The sequence below is a fragment of the Schistocerca cancellata genome, chromosome 9, assembly GCF_023864275.1.
Source record: "Schistocerca cancellata isolate TAMUIC-IGC-003103 chromosome 9, iqSchCanc2.1, whole genome shotgun sequence".
In the NCBI taxonomy this organism is placed as follows: Eukaryota; Metazoa; Arthropoda; class Insecta; order Orthoptera; family Acrididae; genus Schistocerca; species Schistocerca cancellata.
The window spans coordinates 25,545,249-25,560,814 of record NC_064634.1 but is presented as its reverse complement, the minus strand read 5'-3'; the positions used below and the strand labels follow the sequence as shown (position 1 = coordinate 25,560,814).

The following is a 15,566-nucleotide window of genomic DNA, read 5'->3' as shown; positions in this document are numbered from 1 at the left end:
TATTCACTTACTACTACAGCAGCTTCTTAGCATATGTGGGTGTTGAATAGCTGCAAAAAGATAACATTAAATACTAAATATTATACACATAAATCTCTATCCTCTTTGCAATGTAATAATACTCAGCATCATAAGTTTGTGCTGCACAGAATTAATAAAATATAAAAAATTTTAAAAAATGTGCTATGTTTGAATTCATCATGAAAATGATTTTCAGCTAGTTCCAGTGACACTAAGAATATTTTATATTTGAGTTTAAAGTGTGACAGAAATCCTGGCAAGTTTACGTAAGTTTTCAATACGAATTTGTAAGTCAGCTAAATACAGTGTGGTTTCTTGTGTGTAAAAGCTTTTAAACTGGTACAACAAGTTTGTTTTTGTTTTTAATTTTAAAAGCAAACTAAAGTATTGTAAAATAGTAAAATTCAATCCTTCAAATATAACAAAAGATTTAAAACAGGGTATCTATAGCAGCATCTGTGACTATAAATATGTGCTAGGCTAGGCTAGGCGATAATTGAGTAGGTGTTTGACAGTGTGAATTTAAATGCAAATTCAGATTCTCTTAAACATCTTACAGAGCAGACACAAAAGAAAACAGCACAGCCACTGTGGCACAGTATTATATCAAAACATGGGCAATTATAACAAAGACTGTAAGGCGACAAAGAAAATTGCAGAAAATGATGGCATACAACTACTTAAACTTGAACGGAAGATCTTTCTTGAAAGTTTGACATAAATACGCTCAGTTAATATTAAACAAGGTTTCCTAGTTCACAGCAGAGAGTGGAAGAATGTACAGATTTACCTCATATTAATTGCCTGCTGTAGAAGTTGGAGTTTTAGCAAGAAAGATTACAAATAGAATGTATGATTTTGTTCATAGCTGTAGTTCAGCAGCTGTGGAATGTTTCAACAAAGATAAAAAGAAAGAAGATTAATAGAATGATAAGATTACACTGGTGTGAGGTAAAAATTATTTTTATGATACATTCAACTAATATGAATAATTATTTGGTCTTCTAGTGCAAGATGCTAGGTAGGAAACTTGTTCTGACTGATCTGCCAGTAGCTTCACAAAAAAAGGATAACTAACCAGCAGTTTTCTCCACGAACTGTTGAGTAGCTCTTCAGTTGTTTCCACAACACTGAGACAACAATGAAAACTTGTGTCACCCATTGCAAATCAACAAAAGAAAAACAGTATGTCAGTGAAAGATTACTAATATATATGTAAAAATAACAGAAAGATATGTGTACAAAATAAAATGATATAGAATTGTATAAAATAAAAACGATATACCTAGAGTGCCAGTACAAAAATAACAGCAACCAGCACACGGGAAACAAAGCTAAATTTGAATCTTGTGAAAATCTCAATGGCTACAAGAATTCAGAAGTACCAATAAACTGATAGAACTAAGAAGTTGAGTTAAAATGTGTTCGTCTTCCACGAGACACATGTGAATAGGGAAAAATGCGTTACATAACAAGGAAATATAACGCATTGTGAGAGATTTCAAACCACACCACAGACTTATATTGGTGCAAGATAAATAAATAAAACATAAATACAAATTCTAATAACTACTTTTAGATGCCACTGAATCTTTGCAGTTTACCACAAATTCAAAACAGCTTCGGCGTGATCATTTCACCATCAGTTCAAGACAGAAAATTTGTCAACTTTTAAAAATGAAAATTCACTGTGCAGTACTATTCATATTATCAAAACAACTTCAAGCTTATTCAAATGTTTACTATTTTCATCTTCTAACACTGATTATTTGAGTATTTAATGCATGTTTTGCTGACAATTTTTGTACAAAGTTGTCCCTGATCTTCCTGCACCAGCAACTGAGCTATACTCACATGGAAAGGCATTGGCCCAAGGGTACCAGGCTGTGGGGAGCTCGGGCTCAGTGGAGCAGCAGATGGTACTGGCCGGCTGACAGGTGGGGCAACAGGGGCCGGGGCAGACAACGGAGATGGCCTGACAGCAGCCGAGGCCAATGCTGAAGATATGGTGCTGCTTGGAATTCGACTGCCCCTGAAATGTGACAAGTATGATAACTTTAGGACATGTTTCGTGATAGGCACCATGTCTCAGGAACATAAGTTTGCTTGCAGACTACAATGTAGATGTGGATGTAGATGAATGGTGATATCTTTTACCACAGTAAATAGACAAACATGATCTGGATCACAAATTTTTATTATTGACTACTGGTTTCAATCTATGCTGTAGATCATCTTCGAGTCTGAGCTGAAATACAAATGTACAATGTATTGTAAGGTTGTTTATTACATTTATGTTTTTATCTTTTATTGTATAACACATTGTACATGCTGAAATGTATTACATTACCGTGTCTATTAATTATTAATTTTTATTAATTATTTTACTTTATTTTATGGTATAGGAATCTCTTTTACACTGTCTTCATGCATTCATCTGTGAAATATGCACATGGCAGGTGACTATAAAATTTTTCCCCTCCACACCCTTGTATTTTATGTTATTTTTACGTCAATGTGCATGAACTGCACTTCAAAGGATAAGGTATGTGTGGGTTCATAATATTTTGTTGTCATTTTTACAACCTTGAGCTTAGTGTTTGCAATATCACACTTTTTATAACTTTTTATTGTTATTGACTCTTCACTGTTTCAACAGAGACTTGAAGATGATCTGCATTACAGAATTAAACCAGCAGTCATTAGCATAAAGTGGAGATCAAGATGGTGTTTATTATTTAGGACAAATAAATTATACTTGGAAATAAAACTGAGAATAAAAACAAGTCTCTTTGTCTGAAAGATAAACCACTTAAACAAGCAAGAAGGATCTCTTAGTTGTAAGCATCTTGAACGCAAGTGAATGATGGCTGCTCCTCGGGAAATAGTGTCACAGGAAAGTTGATAACTAAATATCTAACAGAAGTCTTTCTGGGGGCCTAAGGATTCTTATACTTAGGTGGTAATGTACACACTTGTTAATAGCATTTGTGGTTAATAACAAGAATGAATTTAGAATGAACTCAGTGATTCACAAACAAATTCTAGAAATATAAATCATTTCCCATAGGATGTGCATCCCTTTCAGAGTCAAGTTGTATGTTCTATGACATTTCATATTTCAGGATGATAAAAACAAAAAGTGAAGAGCCTACAATCCTTCCTCAAAGAAAGACAGCCTGTGAATTTGCTTGCCTTGTTACTCATCCCATGTGTCTGGAATATACTTGGTCATCATGTTCATTATCATCTTTTAGGTACCATGATTGATGTTTTGTGGGCTTGCATACAAATCACAAGCAGTGGGGTTTCCCCATTAACATATCCAAGCTCTCTTTGATACCATACTACAATTACTGCAGCATGTAGGGGTTTCAGAATATATTAATTTCAGTATATCCTAAATTAAGTACAGACCTGTAATCTTAATCATCTGTGTATTTGCTTGTCATAATTTTTACAAATGTTTCTGTAGTTATTTCTCAATCTTTTTGAATTTTATAAAATTTTCTCATCACAATATAGGCTGGGAACAAGGGAAAGAAAGGGTATACACTCCGATTACACCTACAGTGAGGGGGAAACTAAAGTCCTAAATCCTTTTGTTTTCCCATCCTAATGAAAGAACACTTGGAAATGTATTCATCACCATATCAAGACACAGATTAGCTTAATAAAATATTGGTATACTGTTTTCAGTTTTACTGTGACCTTGCCATGAAACTGACAGCTGCAAATCCCTCCTGGAAATCACGTCAACATTCTGGTTTTCTTTTTTTGGTACAGGAGTTGCTTATCTGTCTTTGTTATCTACAAGACATCATGTGAGAAAGTGTTTCAGTGGGGAGGAAAGAGTTCATTTCACACATCCAGTAAAGGGAATGATATATGGCAGTTGGTTTCTTGTTGCTCAGCTTTTGACTTTTGACTTGGTTTAGAAGATGACCTGTAACTAGAGCTTAATGAAGCCCTGAGATACTTACTGCACCTGTGGCATTTCTATGCCAATAATGATAATTTAGTTCTACTAGGGTGTATAATTCAGTCATTCGTCCATGCGTGTGTCTTTTGCAGTTGGATATATTCATCAGCTCATGACTGCAAGAATTCTTCATCATACAAAATCACCATATTTTCTGTCGGTCTTCATTTATGTAAATCAGGAAAACTCCAATGCAAATGATCATTTATGTAGAAAGATTCTCAGGATCAAACTTTGAGAACCATGCTGCTACATATCATTATGAAAGAACTGACCATCGGATCTTGAGCTTGGAATGGTGGTTTAATACACTACTGCAGTTAGAAGCACATGTTAATCTGTGCACTACTGAGCAGTGCCTGAGTTTTTTAAAGTGAATACCATAGATTTCTCAAAGTCAACATACAGCCACCACTCTTCTCATGAGAGACTGGAATATTTGGTCTGTGGCAAGTACCCCCTCACTTTAAAGACTCACTTCTGCTTTAGCAGATTCACTGAAACATCATACTGATAAAGAGAAGTTTTGTTAACTGTAAAAATGCTATTCACTTAGCAAGACATACCACTTCTTAAAATTATTTTGTGCTGTCAAATACTATCTTCTTATTTGTCAGAGAATGTGGTGCTCTCAAAACAAATACCATCACCTCTACATCGTAGTGAAAGTGCTAACACACTGTTCACAGTTTCTTAAGTTATGTGGGAATGCAGAAGCTACATATGACATTTCATACAGAAGTATTGAACCACCTTATAACAAGCACTTGTGGAAGATGGTCAAAGTACTCACGGTGGAATGGTAACAGGTTCCAGGTTGGGTGCTGGTGGATTCTGACGTGCAACCAGTTTGGCATGAATATCACAGTAAAGTTTGTTGTTGATGTTGTAGTAGCCAACATTCTTCAGTGATGTGCCACATGTTGCACATTTGAAACATTCTGCATGCAAATTCTTGTCCTTTATGCGCACAAAGACACCTCTAAATAGGAGATACAAACAAAAATAAATCCATCAGATGAAACTTGTCATAACAAGAAATTCTTGACACTTTCATCACTTCTTTATTTAGTAGTATGTATCTTTAATTGATATTATTCAGCCAGCCTGAGGAAAGCTGTCAAGAAAAAGATTAAAAACAATGTGGACATTTTTATAGGAAGCCTACCACTGCTAAAACAAATATACATTATAAATTGTGAACAGAGATGGAATCTAAATAATAAATTATTGCTACCTCAGCTTCTAAATTCTATTGATCATTATAGGACAATTTGTCCAAAATTATACTGGAGAAAGAAAGGAGTAATACTAAACTATGACTTTCATACAATAAGTATCCAAACCCTGTATCCATACATCTATTATCATTTGCAGCCAGTTTAGTCACTTCAGTGTAGGTTGTGCATTATTTTAAATTATAATTTTACTTGTAGGTCAATTCCATGTATTAACAATGTATTCCTGTATAAAGGAAAATTTCTTTAAAAAAATTTTAACACACAGTTTTTGCCGAGTTAGTTGGTGATTACTTAAATATTGCTTTGTCGGGAATATGTTTTCCTTTTGTTATGATCTAAAACATTCATATTTAGTAAAATGTGGCATAACAAAAGAAAGAAATGTTGCTAATCAAAAAACAAAATCAGTTATTATGGAATCTTCGTAATATTTGCAGCTACCTGCAATCTTGCTAATATTAAAAACAAAACACAGGCTTAACAAAAAATTGTTTTCTACCCACTACAGAGTCAACACAAAAAGGCATTACAATCAAATGCAACTTTCTTTGAAGGAATTACGCTTTTGGAGTTTTAAAAATTAATTCTTGGTACCATTCTCTCCTTCTGAACTTTAAATATTGTAATTAATTTATGAGTGACTTATTGGAGCTCTCCCATGACATGAAAAATATTTTGCTTTCAAAGGAAGTTGCTGTACAATAAAATAAAGTGCATTTAATTTCACAGATGGGTGATAAAAACTTCTAAACATGCACAAAAGTATGTTACCTGTCTCATAACCCTTACAAAAACAATTTTTAGGGAACTGCAATGACTTCAGTCATTATTAGTGACATTGTCATTACTGGTATTCTAATTGTGGACTAAATATTAATTTTGACAGTTTGTAACTTAAGATTGTTATACACACATATATAAGAAGAAGAATACATTTTCTTTTCAAATTGCAGTGTTATTATTCCTGGGAAGTAATAGATAAAATTAGTCCCACTCATTGAAAGTAAAAATGGAGGTAATAATACTACATATATTGAAAACAAAACTTCACTTTTATGACCTTGGAATCAAACATTTTCCTTCAAAATGAATGGCAGAGAATTGAATGTAGACTGGGTGAAGTATGTGGAAGTGGTAAGATGACTAGTCAGACATTGTCACCTTCCTCAGCATTTATCCCTGAACTTGTTCAGGGTACTTGATAACCCATGGACCAACTTTGGTATGAAAAACAATCCTAAAACGCTGCAGTATTGTAAGTGGTACTCGCAGTATTGTGAGACTCTGAGAGTGGCTGGACCCAAACATAGGGCATTTAAATTGCAAAGCACTTGTCTCATAAACATAATTTGCTGAAGCACTTACTTTCTCATTCTCATTTGTTTCTGTGCATTATCTCCAAGGAATTTTTATGAAAGGAAAATCGTGTCATAAATGTATGTTCTCTTCTCAACATTTTCAGAGGTACAGAATTCAATTCAGACAAACAGTTCAGACCCTGGTGGTGACAGCTATTAATAATATCTACATCTATGTACATATTTTGCAAACTAGTGTGAAGTGCTTGACACTGCTTAGTATGGTACAATATGTTAGTGTTTCTTTCTGTTCTGACTGCATGTGAAGCACAAGAAGAACGACCACTAAATGCTTCCACAGGTGTTGTAATTAGCCTAATTTTGTCTTATGATCTCTATGGGGGTGATTCATGGGGGCTGATGAATATCTTTAGATTCTTCACTTAGTACTGATTCTTGAAATTTTATGAATAGCATTTGCAGAATAATTATTTGTGTCAATCCTTCAGGAGTCTGCCAATTTAGATTTTTCAGCATTTCCATGATGCTTGCCCATGAGTCAAATAAAGCTGTGACAATATGTGCTGTCTTCTTTCTATACATTCAGTATCTCCTATTCTATTTGGTGTGAGTACCAAACAGGTGAGCAATATTCTAAAATAGGATGTAGAAGAGATTTGTAAGAAATCTCATTTGTAGACTGACTGTATTGTTCCAATATTCTACCAATGAAATGAAGTCTGCCACATGTTGTACCTGCAACTGAGCCTACATGATCATTCTGTTTCAAATACACATAAATTGTTAGACCCCAGTATTTGACAGAACCTAAGTATGGATCACAGATATTATAGTTGTAGGATGCTATGCTTTGTTTTGATAAGACCAAGATTTTACTCTTCCATGCATTTAAAGCAATTTGCCAATCATAATACCACTTTCAAATATTATCAAGACCTGACTGAATATCTGTGCAGTTTTTTTCAGATAGTACTTCATTATAGATAACTGTGAAAAGTCCAAGGTTACTGTTAATACTGTGTTCCAGGTTGTTAGAATACAACATGAACAATAAGGGTTCCAACATACTTCCTTCCCACTGGCATGTTTGAAGTTACTTCTGCTACTGTTGATGGTTCTGTCAATAACACCTCAACCCAGTCATAACTTTTGTTTAGTACCCTATATAACTGTACTGTTGCTAAAAAACACTGGTGCATAAAGGGTCAAATGCCTTTTGGTAATCTAGAAATACTACTTCTACCTGATTTCCTTAGTTCATGACTTTCAGGATGTCATGTGAAAGGGTAAATTGGGTCAGGCATTATCAATTTTTTCAGAATCTGTGGTGCTTGGCAAGGAGGAGGTCATTTTGTACAAGATACCTGATTATGTCTGAGCTCAGAAAATGTTCTAGGATTCTACAACAGATGGAGGTCAATGTGACTAGTCAGTACTTTTATAGATCACTTCTTTTACCCTTCTTGTAGACAGATGTGACTTTTCCTTTTTTTTTCACTCATTTAGCATAGTCTTTTGTCCAACGGATCTACAGCACATTTTGGTAGAAGCAGGAGCTAATTCAGCTCCAGATTCTGCATGAACCAGATGGTGATATCCTTGGGCCATGGAGCCTTGTTATATTTTAGCAATTGTAGCTGTTTCTCAATGCCATTAACACTAATATTTCTATCACTCAGCTTTTCAGTGGTGTAACAATTGAACTATTATCCTCCATTCTGATGACAGGGGGAGCAGATTTGATGGAATACAGCTTCTGATCATCAGTGTGTGCATCATTGTCCTTTTGCTAAATTCTGAACCCCTTCACAGCACTCAGTGAAATGAGCGCATGAAGGGCTGTCATTGCTGATCCATCTGTCAGAAGGTACAGAAGGTTTGTCAGCTGCTTTGATGCTATCCATGATGAGGAGACTGGCATGAAATAGAAGAGAGCAAGAGATAGTAAAAGCCACCTCTGGTACCACACGCCACGGAATTTGAATCCCCGCCAGATGTCGAAGACCCTTAGAGGTCTCTGCACCATCGCGCCGTAAGCTGTGGTGGCGCATGCGTCCTGGCCTGCATTTAGTGTGAGGGTGCCACAGTGGAACACGTGGTTCCAGTGGCCAACAGCGGCGCCCCCAATAGAGTATTTAAGTGCCTGACTCTCACTTAGCCAGCGAGTCTAATCATTGTGTGAGACTCGACACATTGCCTCGACAACAGAAAGCGTGTTTGTTGTTCTTTGCTTTCATTACTAGTGGACATCTTGGATTCGTTTGGTTGTCTCTATCACTCCATTGCTTCTTGCGTGTTGTCCTCGTAAGGTCTCTCTCCATCGTCCATCGTTGTTTCATGTCCGTCCTTTCCGTTCATTTGTTTCTTCGCAGGCCACTCTCCATTTGGTCCCGCCGTGCTCTCTTGGCCACCCTGTGACCGTCCCGGTCGCGGTCACAACAGGTTACAACACCACCTGTGTTATATTTTCAATCTTCAGCACTGTTTCTCAGTTACTGTACCTCACAGTATTAGTGATAACTAAATCACTGCTCCAATTAGTGAAGGTAACTGTTTGACAAAGCATGACATATGTCACTACTACACAACCATTGCCAGAGTACTTTGAAGAGGTCTCTGGCAACAAGGTGTAGTAAGTACTTGCAACACAAGGAAGCTGTTGTACATATTTCTTTATTAATTGCTAAAGCTATCAGTGGTTCAAAATTGTGTTCTTTATACAGCTGAAAAACCCTTAGATAATTTTCTAGTAGCATTAAATATTTGAGAGGTAGCAAAGCAAATTTTAAATCTAAATTGAAATCACCTTTTCTGGTGATCTTCCTGCATCCCACAGATAAAACTGTAATTACAATCTAGTAGAATCAGCAGTACAGAGGAGAAAGATGTTCACTTTTGTTGTGAAGTTTTGTTATGTTTTATGAGTAACTTGAAAAATATGAAAGACTAACAGCTTCACTTTTATTAAATTTAAGCTAAAGTGATATGTAATAAGCCCATAAATGGCCCTTGGGCAACCATACATACAGACAAATCATGTATATTTATTTCAGAAACTGGTTCCTTTAATGTAATTTCAGTAAAAAATTGTGCAGATGATGTAATTAATTTTGAATCAAGCTATACAGAGAAAACTGGAATACACTGAACAAGTAATGATCTGTTAATACACTATCATGCCCATTACCTCAATTTCTAACTATTTCAGACAGCTGTCCAAATGTATAGATATTTCAAAGAGCTGTGCCTCAGAACCATTAAGAACAGAGCAGTTCTTCAGATGATATTTTCGCTTCAGAATAGTACTTCTTTAAATGCCCTTTACATTACATCTATCTCTTCCTCTTTTATACTTATTACTGACTCACAAATGGCGTTTGAGGTTACTAAAGCATATCTGTGTGGTGGTGCTCAGCTCTGAAATAAGCTGGTTTGAATCCTGATGATCAAAGTAATTTTCACTGCTGTTATTTGGTTGGGAAGGGGAGGAGAGTTGGTGGTATAAAGTTCCAGATCACTAGACTTTGCATCAATATAAAGTATTACATCTCAAACTTCTCCGAAGTGTCTAATGAAGCAAAAGTACCAGGTGATCAAAAAGTCAGTATAAATTTGAAAACTGAATAAATCACGGAATAATGTAGATAGAGAGGTACAAATTGACACACATGCTTGGAATGACATGGGGTTTTATTAGAATAAAAAAAAAACGTTCAAAACATGTCCAACAGATGGCGCTTCATCTGATCAGAATAGCAATAATTAGCATAACAAAGTAAGACAAAGCAAAGATGATGTTCTTTACAGGGAAAGTTCAATATGTCCACCATAATTCCTCAACAATAGCTGTAGTTGAGGAATAATGTTTTGAACAGCACTGTAAAGCATGTCCCGAGTTATGGTGAGGCATTGGCGTCGGATGTTGTCTTTCAGCATCCCTAGAGATGTCGGTCGATCACGATACACTTGCGACTTCAGGTAACCCCAAAGCCAATAATTGCACAGACTGAGGTCTGGAGACCTGGGAGGCAAAGCATGATGAAAGTGGCGGCTGAGCACATGATCATCACCAAACGATGCGCGCAAGAGATCTTCCACGCGTCTAGAAATACTTTGTTTTTTTGTGGTTCTAATAAAACCCCATGTCATCCAAGCATCTGTGTCAATTTTTACCTCTCTATCTACATTATTCTGCAGTTTATTAAGTTTTCTAATTTTTACTGACTTTTTGATCACCCAGTATGTGACACAATTGATGGTGACCTATCCATTAAAATGGGGACCATAATGCCTGTGGTCCCACTTGCAATATTCAAGTGGAGTAGTCTATGTGCTGGCATCAGATTCAACCCTCTCCCTTCTCTATTATCTTACACCACAAACATGACACCATACGCATAATCATTACAGTCATCTAGACTCAGCAGATACATGTAACATACAACTCTCAACTTCACAAAGGAGAGGTACCACTGTGCAAGAAGGAACAAACAACTGTACAATTAGGTGGTTGAATCTACCCCTCAGTGTCTCCCGACCAACCATGCCATACAATAATCAATCACTGATGCACAATCCTTTGTGTATACCTTTCTTATTTTAAGCCATGTAGCAGGAATTCTTGGCTCCAAGAACATCATCTGATATTTATATCAGAAAACTTAACATGAATTTAATTTCTATCTGCGTTTACTCTATTTAATCTTTGTTGTCTAATTTTTTTAATGCAATTTTGCAGTTTATGGATTACAAGACAGGCAACATAATGTAAATTACATTTGTCAGTTTTAAAATGAACCAATACATTTCAAGGCTACATGGGACATTTCTACACTACTACAAACACAGAAATAAAAATTAAAACATGAATGGAATTGCACAAAGACAATATAGTAGTTGCAGAGACAGACACAGCACTCCAGATGACAAAGGATGTATAGCAAATAATGTTGTTATCACCTATGAATTCCCATGGCCGACTGCAATCATGTATAATACAGCACTGCTAATGTGTGATTACCATCAAGATAGTGTTCTGCTAGTGTGAGAAAAAAGGGGCACAAACAGAACATTTGTTACTGACATGCATGATTTCATTTTATTGACCTGGAAAATTAATGATGAATAGTTTGTTTCCACAGCTACACTCTAGATTGAGTATATTTCAGTTTCGTAGTATATTTCATTTTGCATATGGAGTAACACAGATCTCGTTTCAATCAAAGATATGAGAAACATTATTTCTCATCACAGATATCATTAAAAGAAACTAACTTGGTATATATTTTAAGTGTTCTAGCTATGACAAAAAATGTGTTAGCCAACTGTCTTGAAGTGAAGTCAAGTAACGTAAAGTATAGTAAGCAAATTTGCAAGTTTAACCCTCCATCTGTGTTCATTTTAATAGTTTTGTTTGCTATTAACACAGTGTTGTATGATATTACACAGGTAACAGACAAGAAGATGTCAAGGTAACAAGCAATCATGCAATTTCACATTCTCTTCAGCTACATGTATGACATTCTCAGTTGGTGGATAGCATTTTTGAACCATTTCCACCAAACCACAAAGAGAAAAAGGAATATAAACAGTTAGTGAATTCTACAGGAGCGAGCCTCGTATTACAGTTGGGCAGTCACTTACACAATTGGCCTCCCACAGTCACCACAGGTGGGAACACCTTCAGACGCACCAGCAGTAGTGGTGGGGGCCGTGGCGCTGGTGGCACCAAATGGGGCACTCGGGACAGAGCCTGGGGGTGGCAGCTGCTGGGCCAGGGGTGTGAGCGGGCGGGGAGATGTAGCCCTACCTCCCACTGCATGGCTGGCACGCGAGAAATACGAAGGCCCTGACGGAACCACTGGGGGCGCACGTGTGGTAAGTTAGTTGTTTAATGGCGTCGATATACCACTTATACTGGAACGCTGCTAGTCTCTGCTCCTTATATTTATATGCAAGTGACCCAAATGCCACATAATTTCATACATAAATGTTTGATTGTGATGGAAAATGTAATAAATGTGAACTGCTGCACTGATTCTCTTTCACTGAAAAATTTTGAGATTAACTTACTACTGACAGACTGTGAACAAGCCAACACTTACAGTCACTTGTCCCTAAGTACGATGTTTTACTTAATACAGCTTTTGTTCACCAGGTGCTTCAAAGCACTACTGATTTGTGCATATAAGACCTTATTAGTAGGCATTATGAAAAAAGTAAAAGAGACACATGCTCACTTAAAATGGCATGTCAATGAACTTCTACCACTTCAGCTTTTTGTTACTAATTCTGTACATGCGGTGCATTAATAATGTTAAGTGGTTTCCTTAATAAGGAGAAACACTTTCAGTGGATTTTACATTATCTTGCATTTCTCTCTACCCATTTTTAACAATCTGTACTAAATAATCCATCCTTTTTAGTAACCTACATTTTTTTTCTTGTCACTCCTACAATTGTTATACAATATAGCCACAGATGGCTTAACATATTTCCAACCTCTTCTCTCTCTGGCACCATCTTTCAAATAACTTCAATTCATTTTTATACAGTTTTTTCACTGCACATATTTTGTTTCCACAGAGTGTCATGCTTCACACATATTATTATAGAAAATTTGTCCTTATATGTGGACTTTTGAGTTCTTTTGTCTAACAAGGCTTCCTTCAATGCGTCCCATTCTCTTTGTTTTGTCCTCCTTGCTTTATTCATCTTCAGTAAGCACTCTTTCTAGATACCAGAACTATTACAGTTCTTCTGTCACATATTCCCCAATTTTAACACCTAACTGATTTTTATTTTGATTCCATTAAATTATTTTTTTACTTAATGTTGTTAATCGACAACCCAAACTTTGTGCTAAGTATACTGTTCACTACATTTAATAATCATCTTCATCTATGTCATAACAGTAGTGTTGTTTGTAATCAAGGTATTACTGCTCGTTCTCCATAAAACGTCTGCCGCTGTTATGATCTTTCCTTTCACTGCCTCATCAACGTGTATGTTAAAAGTTGAGTAGCAATTAAAAAAAAAAAAATTATCTTGCACAACTTTAACTTGGGCTCATTTTCCCTTGCTTTGCATTTTTATTTATTCCACTTATATTTCTCAAGTAGTAGATAAATAAATTGTTAATTGCCTACTTAAACTGCTGAAAATAACTAAGACAAAATCCAAAAAACCTAAGTGCAGAGTCACAGTGAATACAGTTCCTCATTAGAATTCTGGAAAAAGTCCACTCGGCAGATTGGTTTTAATCAACTTATAAAGCATTTATCTTTTATTTCTCACACTTGAAATTTTGTGAGGAAAAAAGAATTTTAGAAGCAAAATGGCATGTGAGGCACTTACAGGTGCTGAAAGAAAGATGATAAGTTACAATATGAGGAAACATACTTACACAATAAGCCGTTCACACTCGGCACAGATATTCTGACCTGGGGGCAGGGCGTCGTGGGGAGTGGAGGGTGCAGGCTTGGTCTCAGGGGCAGAAACATGTCGTAAGCCAGACACAGGGGGCACACCAGTTGCAGATTGCGCTGACACATCTGTGGTAGTCGTGGTACAATCAGGAAATACAATATACAAAGACATACATTTAAGGTCTTAAAACTGACAGTACACTGCAGATAGTTTTGTTTCAGAAGACATGTTAAACAGCATACAACATGCCGCAACTGTAGATACTATTTTTATAAGGACAGTCAACAGTGAACTCAGATACCAGTAAAAATTTCAGAGGTGTACATTAGAGTGCAATATAACTGGAGATTAATAGCAGAAGAACTACATATGATGGGCTCATAGTACGTCTTACAAAACATTTTGTTCTGACTGTGTTTTACAGTTAAATAAAAATTAGCACCAAAAATTGAAGAAAAAAAGTATTCTCATTAATTTCTTGAGGTTGATAGTATCGTATATGGGCCATAGGAGCATCACTTGATAAAGTAGTCCACAATTTTATTTGAAAAGTATTTTATCTGTTTTCTCACAATAACTGCTGTCATTGCACTGTCTTTCCAGGCAGATAAAAAGCTTTTTAAGCAAAAACTCAAAAATAAAACTGACATCATCTGCTTGGGGATTTCAGAGTTGATCAAAAATGGCAAAAGTAATTAGCAATTAGCAGGAAAAAATATTGAAGACATCAAAAATCAAAACCCAATGGATCAAAAAAATTGCCTTTTGTTTACTGTCAACCATGAAAAATTTGAATGTTTGTATACACACAACAGGAGCGGGTTTCTTATAATCAGGAGCACTTCCAGGATCAGCTGTGCAGAGCAGTTGATATTTAACTTCAGATACACTATTTAAAAAATCTGCTGTGTTTGTAATTACTGCTTCACAATAAATACACTAGTTTAATTTTTTTTAAGTAAACAAATACTGATGAAATTCATATTGTTTGGCATTCTACTCAACCCAATTATCACAATATCATATGAATTTCAAACAAAGCAAATAACAAAATATAATTGATCAGATAAAAAATCTATTCACCAAGTAGCAGCAGGAGGAAACGCGTAAAAGTTAAGGCAATGTGGAAGCTTTTGGAGCCAGTTGCTCCTTCTTCTGGCAGAGGGACTGAAGAGGAAGGAGAGGGACGAAGGAAAAGGACTGGTGAGATTTAGGAAATGGGGAGAGTTACGAAAAAGTTTTCCAGAACCATGGGTCAGAGAAGACTTACTGGATGGGTGAGAGTCTTTCTTTTTCTTCCTGTCTGCTATGTCTTCCCTGACCTGATATTGTGGGCAACTTCTCCATAATTCTCCCTATTTCCTAAACCTTGTCAGTCCTTTTCCTTTATCCTTACTCCTTCTCCTTCAACCTTTTTGCCAGGTGAAGGAGACAGTGGTTCTGAAAGCTTGAAAATTTCCACAGTTTTTATATGTGTTTTCTCCTGCCACCCCTTGGTGAGTAGATTTTTCATCTATTCAAGTTTGTCATATTTTCAAAAATTTGTTACTTTTGTTGATGCATTAAAGAATGTAA

At 36.0% G+C, this 15,566-nt stretch overlaps 1 protein-coding gene across 6 annotated transcripts in view; it reads right to left on the bottom strand.

The window, feature by feature from the left end:
* The window catches only part of LOC126101076 (PDZ and LIM domain protein Zasp), a 276,320-nt gene that overhangs the window by 56,134 nt on the left and 204,620 nt on the right, over positions 1-15,566 (bottom strand). For 5 of the 6 annotated variants that reach the window (XM_049911756.1, XM_049911751.1, XM_049911752.1 and 2 more), the window contains exons 6-8: positions 12,207-12,423; positions 4,797-4,985; positions 1,876-2,053 (exon numbers count right to left, since the gene is read on the bottom strand). In XM_049911756.1, coding sequence (XP_049767713.1) covers positions 1,876-2,053; positions 4,797-4,985; positions 12,207-12,423 — 584 coding nt within the window. Of the gene's footprint in view, positions 1-1,875; positions 2,054-4,796; positions 4,986-12,206; positions 12,424-13,968; positions 14,117-15,566 lie in introns of all 6 variants that reach the window. The other variant, XM_049911753.1, reaches the window with a different exon arrangement.